The sequence below is a fragment of the Python bivittatus genome, unplaced genomic scaffold, assembly GCF_059951505.1.
Source record: "Python bivittatus isolate LINGU-HERP-01145 unplaced genomic scaffold, Pbiv_v1 ctg000980_np1212, whole genome shotgun sequence".
Classification (NCBI taxonomy): domain Eukaryota; kingdom Metazoa; phylum Chordata; class Lepidosauria; order Squamata; family Pythonidae; genus Python; species Python bivittatus.
In genome coordinates this window covers 14688534-14709115 of record NW_028277125.1, presented here as the reverse complement: position 1 = coordinate 14709115, position 20582 = coordinate 14688534, and the positions used below count along the sequence as shown (strand labels likewise).

Below are 20582 nucleotides of genomic sequence, written 5' to 3'. Positions count from 1 at the left end.
AATTTTACCTTGTTGTTGAATCATTTTCTTTCCAGGATTAGTCACACCGGTAACTTTACCCAATTACATCATACCATCCAGATCTGGGTACATGATACAACCATGGAATTTCAGAATTGTAAGGGAACCTTGGAATCCATTTAGCCCTTGCCCTGAGTTGGATCCAAGGACCTGATGACATCAGAGGACCGATGAGATTATTGGGCATAAAGAATTAGTGCCAAATAATCAAAAAGAGTTCTGGGAGTGGGCGGGAGGCTGAAAATGCATGCAAACTCGATTTTGATTAAACTCTGATTTTTACCTACTCCAAGATAAAATGTGACCATCCCTACCTCCTTTGCCCAAGCTGGCTTCTCAGTGGCATTCATTCCCTCCTTGTAATGATAGAGAGGCTTCTTCTCAGTTGGTCTCTGCTCTTGTCGCTGCTGCTGCTGTAAAGAAACTAGATAGTCTCGTTCCTGTTGCAGTTGTCGCTGTAGCCTCTCTGCTTGCCGTTGCTCCTCCAATTGTTTGCGCTTGTATTCCTACCAAGACACATGCACCACACAAATATTAACAAGCCAGAGTAGGATATGAAGTTGCGGGATAAACAGAATGCTGCTGTGAGGAAGCAGCCATGTCTGAAAGATAGTGTTTACTGGATGAAAACTTAATCAACATTAAAGATATCACAATTGTGATGGCTGACTGTGCATTTGTATGGGCTCCAATATTCTTTGTGTTTGGGTAGTGTGAACTTTGGCCAGGCCCTTACCAAAGAGTGAATTAAAATCTCAACTCTATTTATTCGGCATACACACAGTGTTTGCCCATTGCCCATTCCTAATTAATTTTATTACCAAATCCATCCATCACAAACATGGATTTACCTGAGCTATTTGAAGGGAAGGAATTCAATCTCTGTTCAATCTCATTTTAGGCTTTAATGTAAAAAAATTATTTTAAGGGTGGGGGGGAACCCTCCACAAACTTCCAAAGTATGATATTCTGTGATGATGTCAGTTCAAACAGGATGAAATAAATTAGGACTGTGTTTAAAGGGCCCTTAAAATTATTCTCATTTAAAATATGGATAGTACTATTAGGCTATCTGAGAATTATAATCACCATACCTCCAAGCTGATGCTATCAACAGTGCAGTGAAAACTTTAAACTTGAAAGCCATTTATTTTTCAATCTAATTAATTGAATTTTTATTTTAATTGACTCCTAATGCAGGATTATCAAAATGGCTGATAGTAACTGCAATCTTTATGCAGAAATAGGTTTGTCTGCTTGATCCTACTATTAACAAGGGAATAAAATCTGAATAGCGTCACTAATTAATACAATGATGGTTAAAAAAAGTCCCAAAACTACATATCCCAAATACTGAGAAGATGTAACTTTGACCTAGGAGAAGGGACAGAGAAAGTACAAGGAAAAGTGTGTGTATCTGTACCTGATATTTAGCAGTAAAAAAGTGTCAAGACATTTAGCAGCATAAAAAAAGCAGTGATACCCCCCCCTCTTCTATCAGGAATGTAAAGAAAGCGGCTTATATTAAGCATGCCATCAAACCCCATAAAACCAAGTAAAGAAATTAGAGGGAGTGTGTACTCTTTATGGATATTGTATTCTAGGACAGACTGCTAGGAGTCTTAATTCTCAGTAACGAATGGAGATGTTTGAGAAGATGCATGTTCCTGTCAAGAAAACGGAGAGCATTCTAGAAGCAGCCAAACAAAGAAAGGCATCTGTAGCCAAAGATATACAAGCCATGAACTCCCACCCCCCATATCACATCTCCAATTATTAATAAAAAGGCAAAATAAACATTCAGAATTCTTGCTAGGATTGCATTCAGAGAGAAACGGATGCAGCATGCTCTCTTGTTCGTGGGAGATATAACTCAGCCTCAGCAGACCAGTTTCTCCCCAGTATGGTTTTCCATATTAGCTTAGCCTTTTAGGATTGCCACTTCAGATGTTTAACCCCAGCTCCTTTTGTTTACTAGCACTTTTTTGCATTCTTGTTTTTTGATCTTTGTTTCTTTCTCTGGTCTCACCTTTTCTTTGCTAGTCCCCATTTACACCTCATTATTACTTGCAGGCTACAAATAGAGAGTAATCTGCTTTCCTACTGACAAGGGAAGGGTCTCCAAAACCAGGAAACTGAGTATTATTATTTAAGAACTAAACTGAATTGGCATATATGCTCCAGGATGGCTATAGCTGTCTCTAGTTATAGGCTGGGCCTGAAACTTTCTTTCACCCTAGGCTGAAAGCACATGTAGAAGGCAGAAGGAGAAACAATTAAAAAAAAAAAACCTGGACTGAAACTCTGGCTTGAGATGTCCATGGTTTGATCCTGGCAGAAATCTAATCCATCAGCAGCTGAATTCGGAAACAGAAAACTATCCTGGAAGATGTAATCCAGGTGTTTCAATGAAACTTAAATTAAGGTTTAGAATAGAGGTTGGCAACGCAGCACACCAAAGCACTAGGATGCCCACTGGAGCCCCCAGGAAATAATCTGCCCAAATCTCACATTAAAACCACAAAAATCCTGCACTAATCTTGCAAGATTTGGGGACTCTTCTAGTAGCCTGTGCACAAGCCTGGGGTTTCTTTTTATGGGTGCTTGGACTATTGTACCAGACAGCTCAATAGCCAGAAGCTGGCCAGCTGCTGTCTTAGAAGCTCTTGCTTGCTCTCTCCTATTCAAAATGTGTTTTTAACAATTTGCAACTGAATTTGTGTCCTGATTCAAACCAGATAAAACTGTGTAACCGGCTAGATCCAGTCTTGGTGGCATGCCCTCCACCCCCAATGCTTTGCTGATACCAGAAATGTTTATCAATGCCAAATGAATCAACATTTGAATATTTTCAAGTACGAAAAGAAAAAATGGAAAAAAAGGTGGCAACCCTATAAGCCTAAAAGTGTGGGTATCCGCAGGCTGACAGCATGCAGTTTTGGTACAGACAGAAAGGATGGGATAAAGGACGTGAGATAGATACTGCCTCCCCATTACCAGAAGTAGAGCTTGTTCCTGCAGTAATTGCTGCTGCAGGATCTCTAACTGCCTCTGTTCTTCCTCTAACTGTCGCCTGATGTATTCCTGGAGATGGTGGGCAGCAGCAAGCAGAAAAAGGAAAGAAAAGGAAGAACCATAATTCCAAAGGCAAAAAAGTGGCTACGTGAATAGTAGGAAAAAAAATTGCATAAACATTAAAGATTGCTGGTTGATAGAGGATGATGGAACCAAAGGAGGAAAACAGGAATACAGTGCAATGCATTTGGCTGAGTACTACACAAGCTGAATAAACTGTTGCTGAGAAAGTAACAGAGTCTTGTTTTATATAATATATAAATTATATAAAATATATAATTATATAAAAAATATAATTTAATATATGTTATACATAAGAATGAAAAAAGTGAGCTACTGTTACTCAAATTATGCAAAAGGAGGTATGGCGCGGACACCTTGTACCACCAACTGATCATTGTTCAAAGAAATGTTTAACTACTGTTGACCCAATATGATAACAAATATTCTACTCAGACATGCCATTTCTCAAAATAGCTGGTGCTACTAGCACTGGCTGAGAAATGCAATTCTGTACCTAGAAATGCTGATGTGTTTCAATTGGGCAAATGTACAGTGAAGAAGGGATGAATTATTGTGATGGTGGAATGGGGGAAAAGGACAGGATAATGATGGCTGCAAGATTTTCTCAGTCCCAGATACTTCATATTTGAAAGTGTGTGATTATGTACTGCCCCATCTCTACAGCCAACATTTTACAGTGAAAACAGATTATCTGAATGCTGAATTTCAGCAAAATAGCATTAAAACCAATAGCTATAGCCAGATATCACAATTATCCATGGTTTATTGTTATAGAAATATGCCACAGAGAGTTGCAAACTCACAGTTTTTTCTTCCCTTCTTCAAGTCTGGGCATAACTAACTGCAACTTCTCATTTTATCCGAAACCAGTAAATCTCGAAAAAAGTTAATTATGGCTTTTTTTTTTTTTTTTAAAGCTACTTCAAACCATGAGCTACGATGTTGTCTTGCTTCAACAAACTACAGCTAGGATTACCATAAGAGTCTGGGTATAATAATAAACCATGGTTCACTAAAAAAAAATGCACTTAAGACTGGCTATAACACAGGCTCATCATGAGTTACATTCGGTTACATTCAGTTCCAATTCTAAACACATTCCCTAAGTATATGGTCTGTTGGAAACTTGACATCACCTAAAAACAGATATTACCAATCACTTTTGTACAAGCAAAGGTGAGAAATACACATTTAAAACTTTTTATTAATTATTCAGCTGCTAGAAATCACCCAAATAAAATCAATATGAAGCAAGTGATTGACACCTTAGCACTGAAAGTAACAGACTACACAAGTATAATAAATGAAACACGGTTTCTTAAATTTGTCAAAAGTGAAGATGCTAAAACAAGTCTGTACTGATTTTGAAATGCAGCTGGAACAGAACATGGAGATGTTGAACTGTCTACACTATTGCAAATCATCTTGTCAGAAACCTTATACAGGTAGACTGCATTTAGTGACTGCCCTGGGCAGTGACCATTCACAGTTACTTGGTGATGAAAAAGTAACTTTGCGACCAATGCCCATATTTAGGACCTTTGCAGCATCTCTCTCAGTCATGTGTTTGCCATTACAGTCAGTTAGTACCAGTTGTCCTGTGCCTGACCCATTCTGCTTCTTTTTTTTTTTTTTTTGCCACCTCACAGGACAGAGAGATTGCCTAAACAAGCTATCTCTTCCTGAGCTACTTTTCTCCACAGTGCAAGGCTTCCCTAAACAGTACTAACACAAGTTAACAAGCTCAGCTCTGTGACCTTCTAAGCAGCTGGTGGCTCACAGCACAGAGCTGTGCTAGGCAAACCGCCAGCGCTACTGCATTCCTTTCAATGTGTATTTCCCATTGTGTGCCTGCTTACTCTCTTGTAATCCCTTCCTCTCCAACGAATGTAAATACATTAACTCCTTTCTTGCTAATTATATCAGTGCTGGGGTGAGCATTTCAAGGGTAGGGGAGTGGGAAAAACTATAAGATTTGCCCTTTTACGCAGCTTCCTTGTCAGTTGAATTCTGGAAACCTTCCCCACCACTTGGGCTCACCTGACTGTTTGGGGTCATATCCTTCTGATGCTGTAAAGCAAAGGAAAGCTGAAGTAAAATCGTAGGCACAGTCACAGTCATGTGATTTCACTTAGCAACCATTTTGCTTAACAACCGAGTTGCCAGTCTCAGTTGCGCTCACTAAAGGAAGATTACCTGTAAGGGCTTACTAAACTGAAATTAGACCTGCAGACAGATCTTAGAACTAAAAACTTAGCTGAGGTGGGGAGAAGTAACCATGGACTTAGGATAAGGAGTGCACTGATAAAAGCGACTGCCCTCCCAAAATAACAGTCTGAATTTCCACTACACTGGCATCCACTGTAGCTTACACAATGGCCACCTATCCCAGTATCATCTACTCTAAACAGAAGAAACTCTCAAGGATTTCAGGGAGAGACATTTTTTGGATCTTCCCCTGATTCTTTTACCTGGAGACTGAATCAGGAACATTTCTGCATACAAAAACTATAGACTGCAGGAAGAACTGAAAAACAGCAGGAATTAAGATCCAGGAAACAGATTCTGCTACATTCAATGAGACCCTCTCAGAAGTGAGCAGGGGATTGCAGCTCCAAAAGTCAGGTGTACTTGTAGGAGGATGGCATTCCTCAAAGGAAGCATTAGAGCAAAATACATCCTGGTGACATGTCTAACATTTGAGGAAGGATCAGCTGATGATCCCAATTCACAGTCAGGTTTACATGTCAAAACTCCACTACAGTACTGAATTCAGTGTGTGTGTGTGCGCACGTGCATGCATGCGTGCATCTTTGAGTCAGTCTTGATTCCTGGTGGCTGGCTGGACACGCCCATGCAGCTTTCTTGACAATAATTTTGGGAAGTGGTTTGCCATTGCCTTCTTCCTAGGGCTGAGAGAGTCTCCCAGTTTCTAACCTGACACCTTTAACCACTACATCAAAACACATAGACCCAAAAAAACCACTATGTGGAAGGCAACAATGTATATTATATTATATTATATTTATTTATAATTTATACACCACCCAGAGTCACTTTGTGTGAGATGGGCAGCTATATAAATTAAATAAATAAATAAATAAAATTTATGTCAGTTATAGGAATTAAACTTGGGTTTCTCAGTCCAACCCCAACCTTATATGTAATATGAAGAAGTTGGGTCATACTGAACTTCCCTTTTGAGTGGCAAGTCTGGGTTTGGGACTTAGAAAGCAGCATGTACTATAAAAATACAAAACATTTGGAGTTGAAGCTAGTCACCTGCTCATGTTCAGCCCGTCTCCTTTCCTCTTCTCGCCGCAGTTGTTCTTCATAATGCCGCCGTTGCTCCCTCTCTTGTTGTTTTCTTAGCTCCTTCTCTCTCCTTTGCTGCTGTAAAAGAAGGTGGGAATAAATGACCAAAACTAACTAGGAAAATTACATAATTTTTGCTGGTGTCAGAAGACAACAACTCTGCAAAGCAGAAAGAAGGCAGAAAAATAATTTTGGCTACAGCTTACAAAGACAAAAGCTAAACTGTGTAATGCATGAAAAACATATCTTTAGCAGGCTTGTAACCTAAAGTCCTCCATATGTACTGAGACCACATATTTCCAGAATTCGAGCCATCTGGGAATTGTAGGAGTTGTAATCCCAAATATATCTGGGGAAAACAAATTGGACCCATATCAGCCTACTTCACAGTGAGAGAATAGGAGTGTTTTAGCTGTGGCAATAATGGAGTGGATTTCATATAAGGAAATCCTTTTGAAAGAGTTTTGGGCATCATCTGGCTACCAAACAAATGGAACCATGTTCTAAGTCTAAGAGAACCGGATACCACATCTGAATCATCCACTGCTAAAGAAGTTGAAGATATATCACAATAAGGTCTAATAAATCATCAAATCAGTTTCTCTCTGACTTGATAGAAACCGGTATTATTGGATCCCATGCTAAGAACAATCTTTCTGAGATTACATTCGTCTATTTCAGAAGTAGACAACCTGAGTCCCAGACTGTGCTGAAAGCCTGGGGTTTCAATCTAAAACAGTGGCCATGATGCCCAGAACCTGTTCTTTAACGCCTCTGTTATATTTAACAGCCACTAACTGATGCTTCTCCATGTCCCCAAAGTTAGATAACATGGTAGGACCACTAGAATAGATATCAAACAAGATTATAACACTTGTGTCCATAACAAAGCATGTGCTTTAAACAAACAAAACAACAATGAAGATCCTTTCTGCTGTATCCCATACTGGCTATAAGAGTTACGTTTGGTCATATAATTTGAGGGGGACCAGCCTTGACCCACATATCCTTAGATTCAGCAGAAGAACAGTCTTTTACATAAGAAGTCCTGCCATATGTTAAGAAATATGCTCTTCTTTGTACCAGTGTATGGACAATAGTAAAGTTAATTTCCTCTACAGCCCACTGTTTATTTAGTAATTAACAAATGGTTTAAAAACAAAAATATGAATATTAAACCAGTGCAATCACACTTGGGGAACTTAAGTTCAGCAACAATATCTATGAGCACCAGGATATGCTTTGTTCTTTAAACTTTGCCTTCTCCAAATAGTTTAGGAAAAAATGGTTTCAGCCTTGCAACATTTGGGCCATCTTAGGGGCATTCTCATCAGCTCATGGACTGAGATGACTGAAATCTCACTTGATTGTGGGAGATTTCAGGCAGGAGTTCTGTTACAGTGTCATTGGAGGTAGGAAGAGAAGGACAAGGGAAAAGCTTGATGATCTGTGGCACTCATTGTGATTCTCACTGCATAGATTGTCTTGTACTTCTTACAATATTGCATTTATGATTCCCAAAATGCAGGTGGAAGGGTGAGGCTGACATTAAGTACAGAATTCATGGAAGAGCTCTCCCAAGATATTAATGACTTCTGAAGGAGGAGGAGGAGCCTTAAAGTCCTATTATGCCTGCAAGAGCTAATATGCAATCCATCTATAATTTCATCATTTCATCTTTATTACTCTGTATTGGATGAACTGGAACAAACTAGGTCATTGCTTTTAAAAGAATGGTATTAGCAAGCTCTGACAGACATAGAGTTCAGGCACAAATCTTTTCTAGGATGGCCAAAACACCTTGGAATAATCTAGAATGATTTTTATAACCAGGGAGAAAGAGGCCCTCCTTAAATTGTTGTCATTGTGCCCGGGATGGGACTCAGACCTTTCACCAAACCGTGTTAATTTTCTCAAAGAAAAAAAAAAGGCTGTCGGTCTAGTCATTTGAAAGTCAAGCTGCTTTTTGTATGTTAGTAACCCCTTTGTGAGAAAAATCAATATAGCCTCATAATTACATGCCACTCGGGTCTGCGGTGCAAGGCATACTCAGTATTGATTGTAGCTATGGATGAGATGTGTCTACAATTGGGCCTGTGTGCCTTGAAAGAAAAATGAAGATGTGTAAAACCCTTCAGTAGTTGTGCCATTAAGCAGCATTAGACACATACAACTAGACAACTGACTGAATTTGGCTCTCTACGATTTTGACTAAAATGTAATTCCCCAATCACATCCTGAATTTGTTAATACTCTTATAGAATGCCACACATATCCCGCTAGAAATCATCACAGTGATGGAGCTCTCAAATGGTTTTTTTTTTCATTTTTATTTATAAAAAGCTGCAAAGAACAGTAAGCTGTTGTGTCTTTTTTCCCCTATCGATTGCACTATTTCACCAATCTCACTATCAGATATTGAGACCCATTTTGATTTAATTTTTAAACGGTGAAAAGCAGCAGTGCTTCCACTGAAATCCAGAAGATGTTCTGCTATTAATGATAATCGGGATAAAGCAGCAATTCAGGATATGAGATTTATGCCCCCTTCCCTGATTTTCTGTATCCCCACCAAAATCTGTGGGCAAGCAGCAAACATTGTTCTTTTTTTAAATAAAGGACAACATCAAACAAAACAGATGTATTAAAGCAGATCAATAGGCTGGGTGTCCTCCAAATATTTATGAATTTACAACTGCTTTAATAAGTCAAAGGCTGTACAAATACAGCAACAGCAGCCAATACAACAATAACAACTGAAATCTCTGAAATATATATACAGTGGTACCTCGGTTCACGAACGCTTCTGTTCACGAACAATTCGGTTCACGAACAGCTCCGTTCGCAAAATTTTGCCTCCATTCGCGAATGCCGGATCGGGTTACGAACAGAATCCGCGGCCATTTTCGCTCCCTTGACACGTGGTCGCAGCTTCCTGTAGGGAGGGGGACTCTCCCTCCAAGCAATATCCGCCTCCCCACCCGCCTTCCTGTCCTCCACGCCAGAAGTCGCCTCGAGCAAGGTTAGCGTTCTCTCTCTTCGTGCTGTACTTTGTGTCATATTTTTGTGGTTGTTATTAAAAAAAAACATATGGTTCAGAACGGATTAACCGTATTTACATTGAACCTTATGGGGAAATTTGATTCGGGACGCGATCAAAAATTGGTTGGCGACCAAATTCGGAGGGGTCAGAACGGATTAACTGTATTTACATTGAACCTTATGGGAAAATTTGATTCGGTTCACGACCAATTCGGTTCACGACCAGAGTCACGGAACGAATTAAGTTCGTGAACCGAGGTACCACTGTATAGGGAAATGATCATATCAACATTAAAATGAGGCTAGATGCTATTTTCTCATTCTATAGGAAGCACCCAGTGTGAAAAGTAGCTTTTTGCAGACTATGTCCATGCCTGATGCTTCTCTTGCCTCCCCTTGTATCATTATGGAAGTAAGACAAAGTCTCCCCTGAATTGAGCTGGAGATTTCACAGACATGTTCATGTAGTTTTTTTGGCATAATATGGAAGTGGTTTGCCACTGTGTTCTTCCAGGAAGATTTTTCAACTTCCCAGTCTCATCAACAGCCCTGGTATTTCCAGGTGGTTTCTCAGCAGACTAAGGAGGTCCCAAATTACCTAGCTTTCTAACATAGGCCAAGGTTGGCTTGGTGTTGCCACCTACTGCAGTTATACAACCTCTCCACCATTGTGTCATGCTTAAAACAGAGATGTGTTCCTGCCTTCTACAGGTAATGTTATTGCATCATGTCCAACCAGTTTGTTAAAAACATTGTAAAAAATCACAATTGGCTGGGTTTGAATATTGTAATTCAAATTGATTAATTTGAAGCTTTTTTATGTGTTGTGTGTGTAACTAAAGATGTGTACCCAGCACATTTGGTTAGTTTTATATGAATCAAGAAAATAAAATGAATTCAGCAATAGATTAAGTGTCTTGCAAATGTAGACTAAAATGCAGCCACACAACTCAGGACAACAGACTCTGTGACTGCAGTTAATACCAGCGTCATAGGTATCAATGTGAAAAAATACACATACCAAATCTCTGTCTGAAACAATGACCCCCTAACTTTTCCTACAACTACATAATCACTGGAATTTTTTTGAGGACTTCCATATACAGTGGTACCTCGGTTCACGAACTTAATTCGTTCCGCGACTCTGGTCGTGACCCGAATTGGTCGTGACCCGAGTCAAATTTTCCCATAAGATTCAATGTAAATACGGTTAATCCGTTCTGAACCATATGTATTTTTTTTTTAAACCACAAAAATATGACACAAAGTACAGTACAAAGAGAGAGAACGCTAACCTTGCTCAACGCGACTTCTGGCGTGGAGGACAGGAAGGCGGGTGGGGAGGCGGTTATTGCTTGGACGGAGAGTCCCCCTCCCTACAGGAAGCCACAACCACGTGTCATGGTAGGGAAAATGGCCGCGGATCCTGTTCATCACCCAATCCGGCGTTCGCGAACGGAAGCGAAATTTTACGAATGGTGCTGTTCGTGACCTGAGTTGGTCATGAACAGAAGCGTTCGTGACCTGAGGTACCACTGTAATTCATAGGTCAAGAACACAGTGCTTAAGGACACAGATGGGTGCCACCCATTCTTGTGGGACTCACAATTTAAATAAAATTAAATTACTTTTTCAAACAGAACTAAAATTGCTAATATGCTCACAAGAGCACTAACACTCATCAGATTTTGCTATTCCCACCAGAAATCTCATGAGATTTTAAGTGAAGATGCTGATTTCTCCAAATATTTTACATGAGAATACCAAAATCTTGCTATATTCTCCCAAGATTTTTCGCCATTAATAATGTTTTTGGTGCCCACAGTAGCAGTTTAGCAGTGATCCACAGCTTAGTAACTGACCCAAAAGAAACTAATATATAGTATTTATCAGAAGATAGCAGTAGTGTGGAAACTGAGGCATAGACAAATCTTAATGGTTTTTGCAGGGTACTTTTATTGATGAATTTCAAGTCTCATTTGAAGCATTACTGACTAATGGTATAAATGCACAGAATACTCAGCTACTAAGATATATTCTATTAATATGAATTATTAATCCTACACTGGATGATCCCTACATTTCTTTTCCTCCATCTTTCCCGCCATGCTGCTCATAATCCCCTTCCTAGATGTATCTTCCATTGCTATAATCATTTAAGCACTGCTGGGGCATTATATTGTTTACTCAGGGAAGGAGACACAAGTGTCAACCCTTAAGAAACACACCTTTGGAAGGAAAGGGGACTTATATCCTAATCAACCAATCAACCTTTGTTAATTCAAACACTTTGTCTTATTCTAGTGCAATTAAGAAACAAATTTCAGGAGGCAACTACAATAAAGTAAATAGGCTCTTAAGTTGAGCTCAACTCCTGACTATACAGAAGTATCCATGAAGTTTCTTGTCAACAATAAGGAAGTGGTTTGCTATTGTCTTCCACCTGGGGGTTCTTTCTCTCTAGTCTAACCTTCACCTCTAGCCCAAAGCCTTCTCATACAACTTGTTTAGCTATCTGGGAACTGTTTATGCGACACCTAAGTAGTCCCCTCTAATACTGATTGGCAGTTACACCTACTGAGAAAGATACTGTTAGAAAGACTGTTGCACCAAGCAGGCAGATACACAGATGTTACCTGGTGTGCAATGCAGTCTTTGGAACATGCAAGGAAGCTTTTTCCACTCTTAAGCCATAGTGATATATTGACACAGTATGCTTAGCCAAGTCACAGAGAAATCTAGTAGATGCATTCATACAATATACTAAGTTTGATTAGTGTTAACCTTGGTGAGATGTGTTGAAGTGGATGTTGTGTGCCCCCTGGCCCTATTTAGCAAGTTGATAGTTCAATGTATTATGTAGATCCAGTAAAATGGATTAATTCAAGAATTAGACTGTGTTGTATTAACATGGGCAACAACTGACATTTTACTAGTTTATTTATACAACAGAAAAGAAAGTAGCAGAGCCAGCCTGTATACTATCTCTTTGGGTCACAGGATGATCTCAAATGCTGGAAATCCTGGGAGCTGTAACTCAAACCTCACCAGAGGAAGCTAAATTGGAATAAAGGTTTCTGTAATGCCTCTTTGGCCTCAACTGTTAAGCAAACTGCAGCAGCTAACATCATGCTGAACAGCACATCTGCAGCATAAAATATACATTCTTTGGCCTTTTCAAAATGCTGAACCCAATTTTGATATGCTCATCTGGTGTGAAAGATCAGAACCAAACACTTTCTTTTTGACTAGTACAACTGTCATGCATGAGGTCACATTAGGCTGACTGTTAACCAAAATAATGCTAATTTTCTTCCATGGCTTATGGATGAATCAACAAGTTTTTGTGTGTTTTTAATGGGTTATGTCGCTTTTGGAAATGACAAAGAAAAGACTCCAAAGATTAGGGCAGAGGTGTAAAAACTGAATGACAATTAACATTCAGTCATAAGAAACAGTATGCATGAATCACTGTTCTCACATTATGTGCATGATCACTGTATGTAACCTGGCCAAAAGCAACAACAAGGTGACCAGTTTATCTGCTTCATACAGCCTGCCCTCTCAAGGCTGTATGAATTTAGTTGATGGTTGTTTCTATGGAAAAGATAGGCATCAGGTAATGTGAGCACTTCCTCATCACAGGAAGCCAAAATCCTTCCTGGGAACTTAACCATTTCTCACTGGACTCTTCCTGCCAGCAGGTATGAATACACCAAACACAGAAGCTCCTTCTGCGATGTGCTTATCAGGACATTTGAACCAAGCAAACCAATACTCAGAAATCAACATCCAACTATGGTTTCCAACTCTGCTATCCTTCAAAGAGAACAAAGCAGAGTTCCTGCTTTGCATGTCATTATCACATACAAAACTATCTGCCGTGGAAGCAATGGAGCATAACCACTAGCTGGCTTACAGTTGCATGCAAATGCAATTACATTTTTTTGTGCTTATAATTACCTAGGAATTTGAAAGGCTCCCCTTCCTAGGATGTGTTTAGCAGAGGCAGGACAGCCATCTGTTTGGAAGGCTATAATCTGGATTCCGACAGGGGGTTGGATTTGGTGGGCTAAATGGCCTCTTCCAACTTATGATTTTACTTCTCATCTGCCGCTACCTACCAATGAGAGTTGTTTCCAAGAGCTCCAAAAACAGACTAGTCAATATTGGCAAGATGACTAGCTACTCTACCCCAGACCCATGGGGCTGTAGTCACAAGTCAGGACATGGATACAAGTCAGGACAATGGAAGAAAAACATGAAATAAAAGCCTTTTTTTAATTACTCAGTTTCCTGTTTAGTCTCCCTTTGTTTCTCAGTGAAAATGCTTTCTCAGGGTTAGGATCACAGAGCGAGCATCCATTATTCATTATGAGGTTTATTTACCCAACTTCAAAAGTGATGCTTCAGGCCAAGCTTTTTCAGTACTCCCCTCTATCTTTTTACTTTCTTGTTTCAAGGGAACCTCTTTCTGCCACATTCACAGTGACACACCTTAAATATTGATGAGGGAAGCAATGTGAAGCCATAAGCTGCCCAAACACTCAAAAAGAAAGCTAGACTCCCTTGGGGGCTGTCAAATTAATGATATTGTCCAAGGCTATGCAAAGAGAAGAGGAAATGACGATCAGGAGAAATTCAACTGAAAATGCTCTCAACTTATGATGCCTTCAAAGAAGCCACTACAGAATGACTGTAGTTAAATAATATAATTATTCTCAAAATGATGTTGAAGATCATACTTGAGAAATAGGGTCTTTTCTGCCATAGCATTTTCTCTCTGAAATCCCTTTTCTGAATTAGGGTACTTATTCTTTTCAAGGAATGTATATTCCTGCCTATTCTGGAACAGATTTGAGGGGAATGTGCCAAACTATTTGGAGCACCATTTGTTTGGCAAGAAATCTTGGCTATGCCAGATGGCCTGGGAGTTGATGGGGCTCGCATTATTGGAATTGGCTGGTGGGATAATCAGTTCTGCCCCCCCATCATCTTGAATTGTATATTGTTTATATATATATGTATGCATGTATGTATGTATGTATATATGTATGTATAGTATTACCTTTTTAGCTAATTTAATATAGATATTTATATTCTTACTGTTTTTAATGTTTGATTTTAATTGTGAGCTGCCCAGTCACCCTCTGGGGGAGATGGGTGGCATATAAATTTAATAAATAAATAAATAAGATAGGATAGGATACAAATCAATGAACCAACCAACCACCTTCTAACACAAAGTTTTATCAACAAAGTTTTCTTTAAAAAAAAAAATAGAGGATTTCCTAAGAACTTGAGTACTGGCAGAAGACTTATCTCTGCTGAATATATTTTGCTGAAAACTTGGTCACAAGTTCCAACTTATTAAATTTCACTAGTCAAGACAATTAACTGTATTTGAAGAACAGTGTTATTTTAAATCAAAGGAACTCTTCAATCCCTTATAAAACTCTTGTATCAAATACAACAGTTTTTCTTAAAAATGTATAGAAACTATAGAAGATGATTTGGGATCTGAATGCAGTAAGTCAACATTTATCTAGGAAAGTCATCAAAAATTGTCTATAAAAATACTTCACAGGGTGTTAATCCCTGTAAATTGCATTATATCAACTGAAATATTTCCAGACACTGATGAATTGGTACATGTTTACATCTCTGATGGTAAAGCCAATTTCATTATTCATCTTTATACAGTGGTACCTCAGGTTACGAACGCCTCTGCTTACAAACTTTTCGGGTTGTGACCAGCTCCGGCCGCAAAAATTTACCTCGGTTTGCGAACTCCGCCTCGGGGTACGAACCGGATCTGCGGCCATTTTCTGCTGTGACACGTGGTCTGCGGCCATTTTCCGCCCGTGCCACGTGGTCCGCGGCCATTTTTCCGCCCGTGCCACATGGTCTGCGGCCGTTTTTCCGCCCGTGCCACGAGGTCCATGGCCGTTTTTCCGCCCTGCCGCACGATCCGCGGCCATTTTTCTGCCCTGCCGCGTGGTCCGCGGCCGTTTTTCTGCCCTTGACGCGTGGTCCGCGGACGCCGGAACAGATTAACGGTAATTACATTGAACCTTATGGGAAAATTTGCTTCAGGTTGTGAACAAATCGGGTTGCAACCAGAGTCACAGAACGGATTAAATTCGTAACCCGAGGTACCACTCTATTGACATTTTTGAGGAAATTGGAAAAATTACTCAACAATCTTTGTTATTTGATTTACTGTACTTTTATTGTTCATATTGCCTGAGGCTAATGAACTGTTGGAACATCAAAAATTAATTCAATGTTTCCCCTGCTGCCAGATTTGCTAATATGAAACGCTAGAAATCCAAAGTATATTACAAGACTTGCAAGATTCTGTTAATGTAACCTTACAGTAAAGTAGTCCATCTGGTCATGCTTCCTGTCTGGATTACCTTGCTAGGCTGACATTAATTTTGCAAGTCTCAAAGTACATTTCTCCCCCTTTGACTGTACAGCCCAAGAAACTAGTCCCTTTTGAGACTTTTGCCATGCCCACATTCCTTTTGCCAGCTTAGCTGTCTCTTGTCCCTGACTATGGCTTTTCCCCCTGTTTCCCAAGGTCATTCTCACATGCCATTACAGTGCCTTTCATTTCTCTGATAGTATCAGTTGGTTGTAGAATATAGTGTTTAGAGAGCTGAGCTTAAACACAGGAGATTGAGGATCCAATGACCATTTGGCCACTTCTGAATTGCTATGGACTAGTGGATACAGAGCGTCTGTCCACCGTATGTACACCATCCTGAGTACCTTGGAGTACAGACAGAACAAAAATATTAGAAAGAAATAAAAACAATAAAGGCTACTATCTTCACAATACAGAACATGATTCCTTCTAATCTTCTATTTCTGCTAGATTTTTTTTTGCTGGGGTATACTAGTAAACCTTGGGTGAAAAGAAATATGAACTTAGTCTGTTCAGATAAAACAACTTCTTTACAAGCACTTAAGCAGAAAAAGCATACCTCTTTATCCTGGCCTATTCGCAAAATTTTCATTTTAAACTATTTTAGCATTATCCCTCTTGCCCAGACTGGCCATAACTGGATTCTCATATCATATTAAGCCCTGTTTCTATCATTGTGTGCTGAGCAGGCCAAAACCAAGCCAAATGTTTTCTTTTAAATAAGCAAAATATTCAAAGGATTTGATCACTTAAAGCTGTGTGAAATGTATGAAGCTAGGCATTGTGGTTTGTACACCATGGTTTATGGCTTAGCATAACATATGAGCTCAATTACTGGTAGCTTTAGTTAACAAACCAATTGAAGATTATGGCTTAATTTTCAATGTAATAAATAAGCCATCTCTGGGTATATCTCAGCACCAAAGTTCCTAACAAGCCACAATGATGTCAAAATAATGGTATGTGCATCATGGCATCATCATCATGTGTGATTATGTGGATTGACATAAGTACCTAAACCAAGTCACTTGCATAATGTCATCATTTGCTCCCAAGATCATTTAACATTCATGATCTTAACTCATTAATGCATTTTAAATACCAGAACACAAAAGACGAAGGTCAATTGGTCATTCTCCACAATGTTCTCTTGGCTTCAAGTAGCCTGCTTTGGATGAAAAGTACTAGATGTTACAATGAACATCCAAAATCCTTGGCTAACTTCCACAAGCTAACCAGAGATCACCCAAGATATCGCAATGTACACTTTTCTCCATTCTTGGATAAAACTTTGAAAGCATCATGGAGGGGCTACTATAAGTTGCTGTGTGTTTCACTATACTGAGTATCACAGCATTTCACAATGTTGGCATTACTACAAAGAGGTTCTTTTTTCAGCAGGTCAATGAAAGAAATCTGGATGCTAAACAGAGCGAGTAAGATGAGAGCTTTTCATGGGAGACAGGAAGATTAGTCAAATTAGTTCCCCATGCTTTCATCAACCTTATTTATTTGATTGCTGAGATTCCTAAGTGTCTGATCTTAGGACCAGAGATAGTCTCTTTTTCACATTCAGATGGTGCCCTAGTTTAATGCAAAAGTAATGGTACGGAGTGGATAGAGTAATTCAATCCTAGAGCTTTTTTTTTGTGAATGTGTTTTAGGCTTGATAACTGACAGTCTATATTGTTATAACTAAAAAGGCTTGCCTTTTCAGCAACTGGGGGGAAGCCTAAAAAGAATATTCTTCTATGTGCACTCTATGAAGACTTTCTAGAGAGTGAATGCACAGTTCAACCTTTCTCCAGAAGGCTCTGAAGGAACCACTAAGAAATAAACTGTTCTTGCTAAAGGTTCCCATCTTTCTCTTTTCTACTTTTCCTTCTGAGCATGCTCAATTTCAGTCCCACAGGATACACTTGAGCAATCCTTAGGCAGGGCTTTGCTACCTGTCCTACAAAATCAGCCTTTATGAAGCTTGTTTAGTACTTATAGATCATCCGGACCTCTATAGTCAAACAATCATAATTATTTATCTGGCTAAGAAGCCACTGAAGCCAGACGCCTTTTCTGTCATTCTCCAATCCAACATCTTTACAAAACCACCAGTTTTCTAAAAAAGGATATTTAGTGATGCTAAAAATGCCAGCTGAAAGGGCACAATACACCACTGGAAGCTAGGCCAGGAACTTGGAGTTGGATGGGTTTTTGCTTATCTATAGCAAACACAAACAAACTGGCTAATAAATCTGAGAAACAAATATGGGGCTACCCAAAGTGAGAACTCTTTCACTGCTTGCATCTTTAATGAAAAGTAGCTGACTTTGTGTGGTGCATGAGTTATATGAGTAGCATGGCTGGATCAAACTCTGACATTGGACACCAAACAGACTTTTTGGATTTTATTTGGAGCTTGAGGACTTTAGTACATATGAGACTTCATCTAGATTAATTCTGAAATCAGAAGTCTCTTGGGGAGAGTTTCAAGGACACAGCTGCTGTTTTCCTCCCTTTCTGGATCACCACAGGTCATAACCCATGTAATCTCCTTTGGCTTGCAGCATCCCATAACATACAGTTTTTTCCTCTGCAACATCTTTATTACCTCTTTCTCTTTTCTCACATTTTACCCAATCTAAAAGCCTTCATGATGTGTGGACTTTAGTTCCAGAATTCCCCTGCCAGCACCACCATTCCTTGATTCAGAATTCTGGGAGGTGAATTCTAGACATGGGGAGGACATCTAGATTAGGGAAGCTGTTCCATAGGCCTTTCAATAACTCCAGGTCTCCATTTGAGTTCCTTCATTCTCACTCTGCTCCCTATCAATACATCTCTTTGCTAAGTTTAGTGATAACAGCACATAACACAGTTCAGTGACAACAGCACTGACCTAAGAGCTTTTGCATACAGAATGCCAGTGCAAAAGAGTTAACATACAGTACTCTGTTCAAGAAGTCTATGAATATGGTGACACAGGAATTCTCTCACTCCCATCCACACTTCTGATGGTTTTCAGATTGTCCTTAGGGAAGGGACACAAATATTTGAGATTCTTTTAGGAGGCTACAAATAGGAAAGTGCTTGCAATTGGCTCATAGGTTTTGTGTTCTGAAAGTATTTCTCATATCTGAAGAATCAGCAATAAAGAACTGCTAATAGTAAGAGGGACTGTGTGCGTGCATGACCACACCTGAAAATAACTCTCATACACTACTTCACAAAGCCAACATCATGCTGGAACACACAAGTAATATAGAAACTGGTCCAACTTTAGGCCAAACACTGGAAGCACTATAATTTTGAGTTCACACTCTATTTTCAAGGCATTGTAAAACATTCATTATAAATAGGCATTTAGTGATATTTTATGGTAAAATATTTTGCAGGAAAATTATTTCTTTAATGAGCTTGGCTGGTAGCCAACTTTTCCAAATATCTTGTGATTACCTACTTTGTGCTCTTGAAATATTTTAACAGAAGCAGCTTTCCCAACTGTTAGCTTCCTTGGGTGTTCAGAAATGGCAAAGGAAGATTTTCAAATAAACAATAAACAATAAACATTTCAGACAATATTACCATGGAGAAACAAATCCTCCACACCATCCCTAAATGTTCTCTTCTCAGTAGCAGATCTAATGCTTGTCAAACTCCCAAATATTTTCTGCAAATATTTCAAGGTCACTTGAGAATGCTCTGCTTAGATTTCCTTGTGTGCCGCTTAAGAGACTTCTCAGTGTTTGCTCCATCACAATAGCACCTATTTTTCTGCCCAACTTGCTCTCTAATTGCTCACTTTTCTAAAGATGTCCGCTTTTAATCATTTCACTGCATTTTAAAGATTATTTTTGTTTCATTTATTGAATGAATTCTGACTTTCTGGTTCCATTTACTTATTAGCTGATTTGACACCTCTGAATATAAATAAGTAAAAATAAACCAGTTGGGTTCTCCAGATTAAAAATGGGGTAGGCAGTGCTGACTACAAGGGCTTCTGTTTGGAAAGGAAGATAGGACACCCTCGAAGTGCATCATAATTGCCATATCACATCATGGCAATACAGAGTCAAATCCGCAGCAGGTTTTGCATGTTTGTCAGAATAAACAAAACGGTCATATATTTGCTTTCTCTTTTTAGCTCCCAAGGAGGCTACAAGTGGCAATCTTGGGGGGAAATATCTACTACTTGGGAGGCTTTTATGTTTGAAATGACTGGCCTCAAGCTTCATTGTTCCCTGCCAAGAAACCCTAAGGGCAAAAACGGGCAACAATTATGGGCAAGATGACTAGTTCTATGTAATAACAAGGTCCATTTGTTCAAAGACCTTGTCCAGTGACCTTGAGACACAGGCCACTAATTGTCCTTTGTGATCAGGATTTGTGACTTCCATCTAAGTGACCATAACGGCATTACCAAAGTAACCCACAAATGGCCCATGCTTTCTCAGCATGTTCTATACTCAAATAACAAAGGGCTTGTTTGATTTAGAGGCCTGAGCTACAAACAAGAGAGGAGCATTATTCTTTTTGAAAATTAAGTAGTTGGCCATATGTGTGGGATGGAAAATTGAAAACTGGACTGGGATAATAAATGGAATGAACAGAGAAGAGGCCCTTGTTAATAATCATAGCCATCATCACCATCCCAATAAGATAATTTACACGGACAAGC

General features: G+C 39.3%; 1 protein-coding gene across 13 annotated transcripts in view; it reads right to left on the bottom strand.

Moving 5' to 3' along the window:
- Positions 1-20582, bottom strand: part of TNIK (TRAF2 and NCK interacting kinase) — a 298380-nt gene that overhangs the window by 61613 nt on the left and 216185 nt on the right. For 5 of the 13 annotated variants that reach the window (XR_015794405.1, XM_088132086.1, XM_025172923.2 and 2 more), the window contains 4 exons: positions 6403-6513; positions 5161-5190; positions 3019-3105; positions 336-527 (listed from right to left, as the gene is read on the bottom strand). Coding sequence is in view for 12 of the 13 variants with exons in the window: in XM_088132086.1 (XP_087988212.1) it covers positions 336-527; positions 3019-3105; positions 5161-5190; positions 6403-6513 (420 nt within the window). In the remaining variant the exon portion in view is untranslated. The remainder of the gene's footprint in view (positions 1-335; positions 528-3018; positions 3106-5160; positions 5191-6402; positions 6514-20582) is intronic. The other 8 variants (XM_088132088.1, XM_007421577.3, XM_088132090.1 and 5 more) reach the window with 5 other exon arrangements.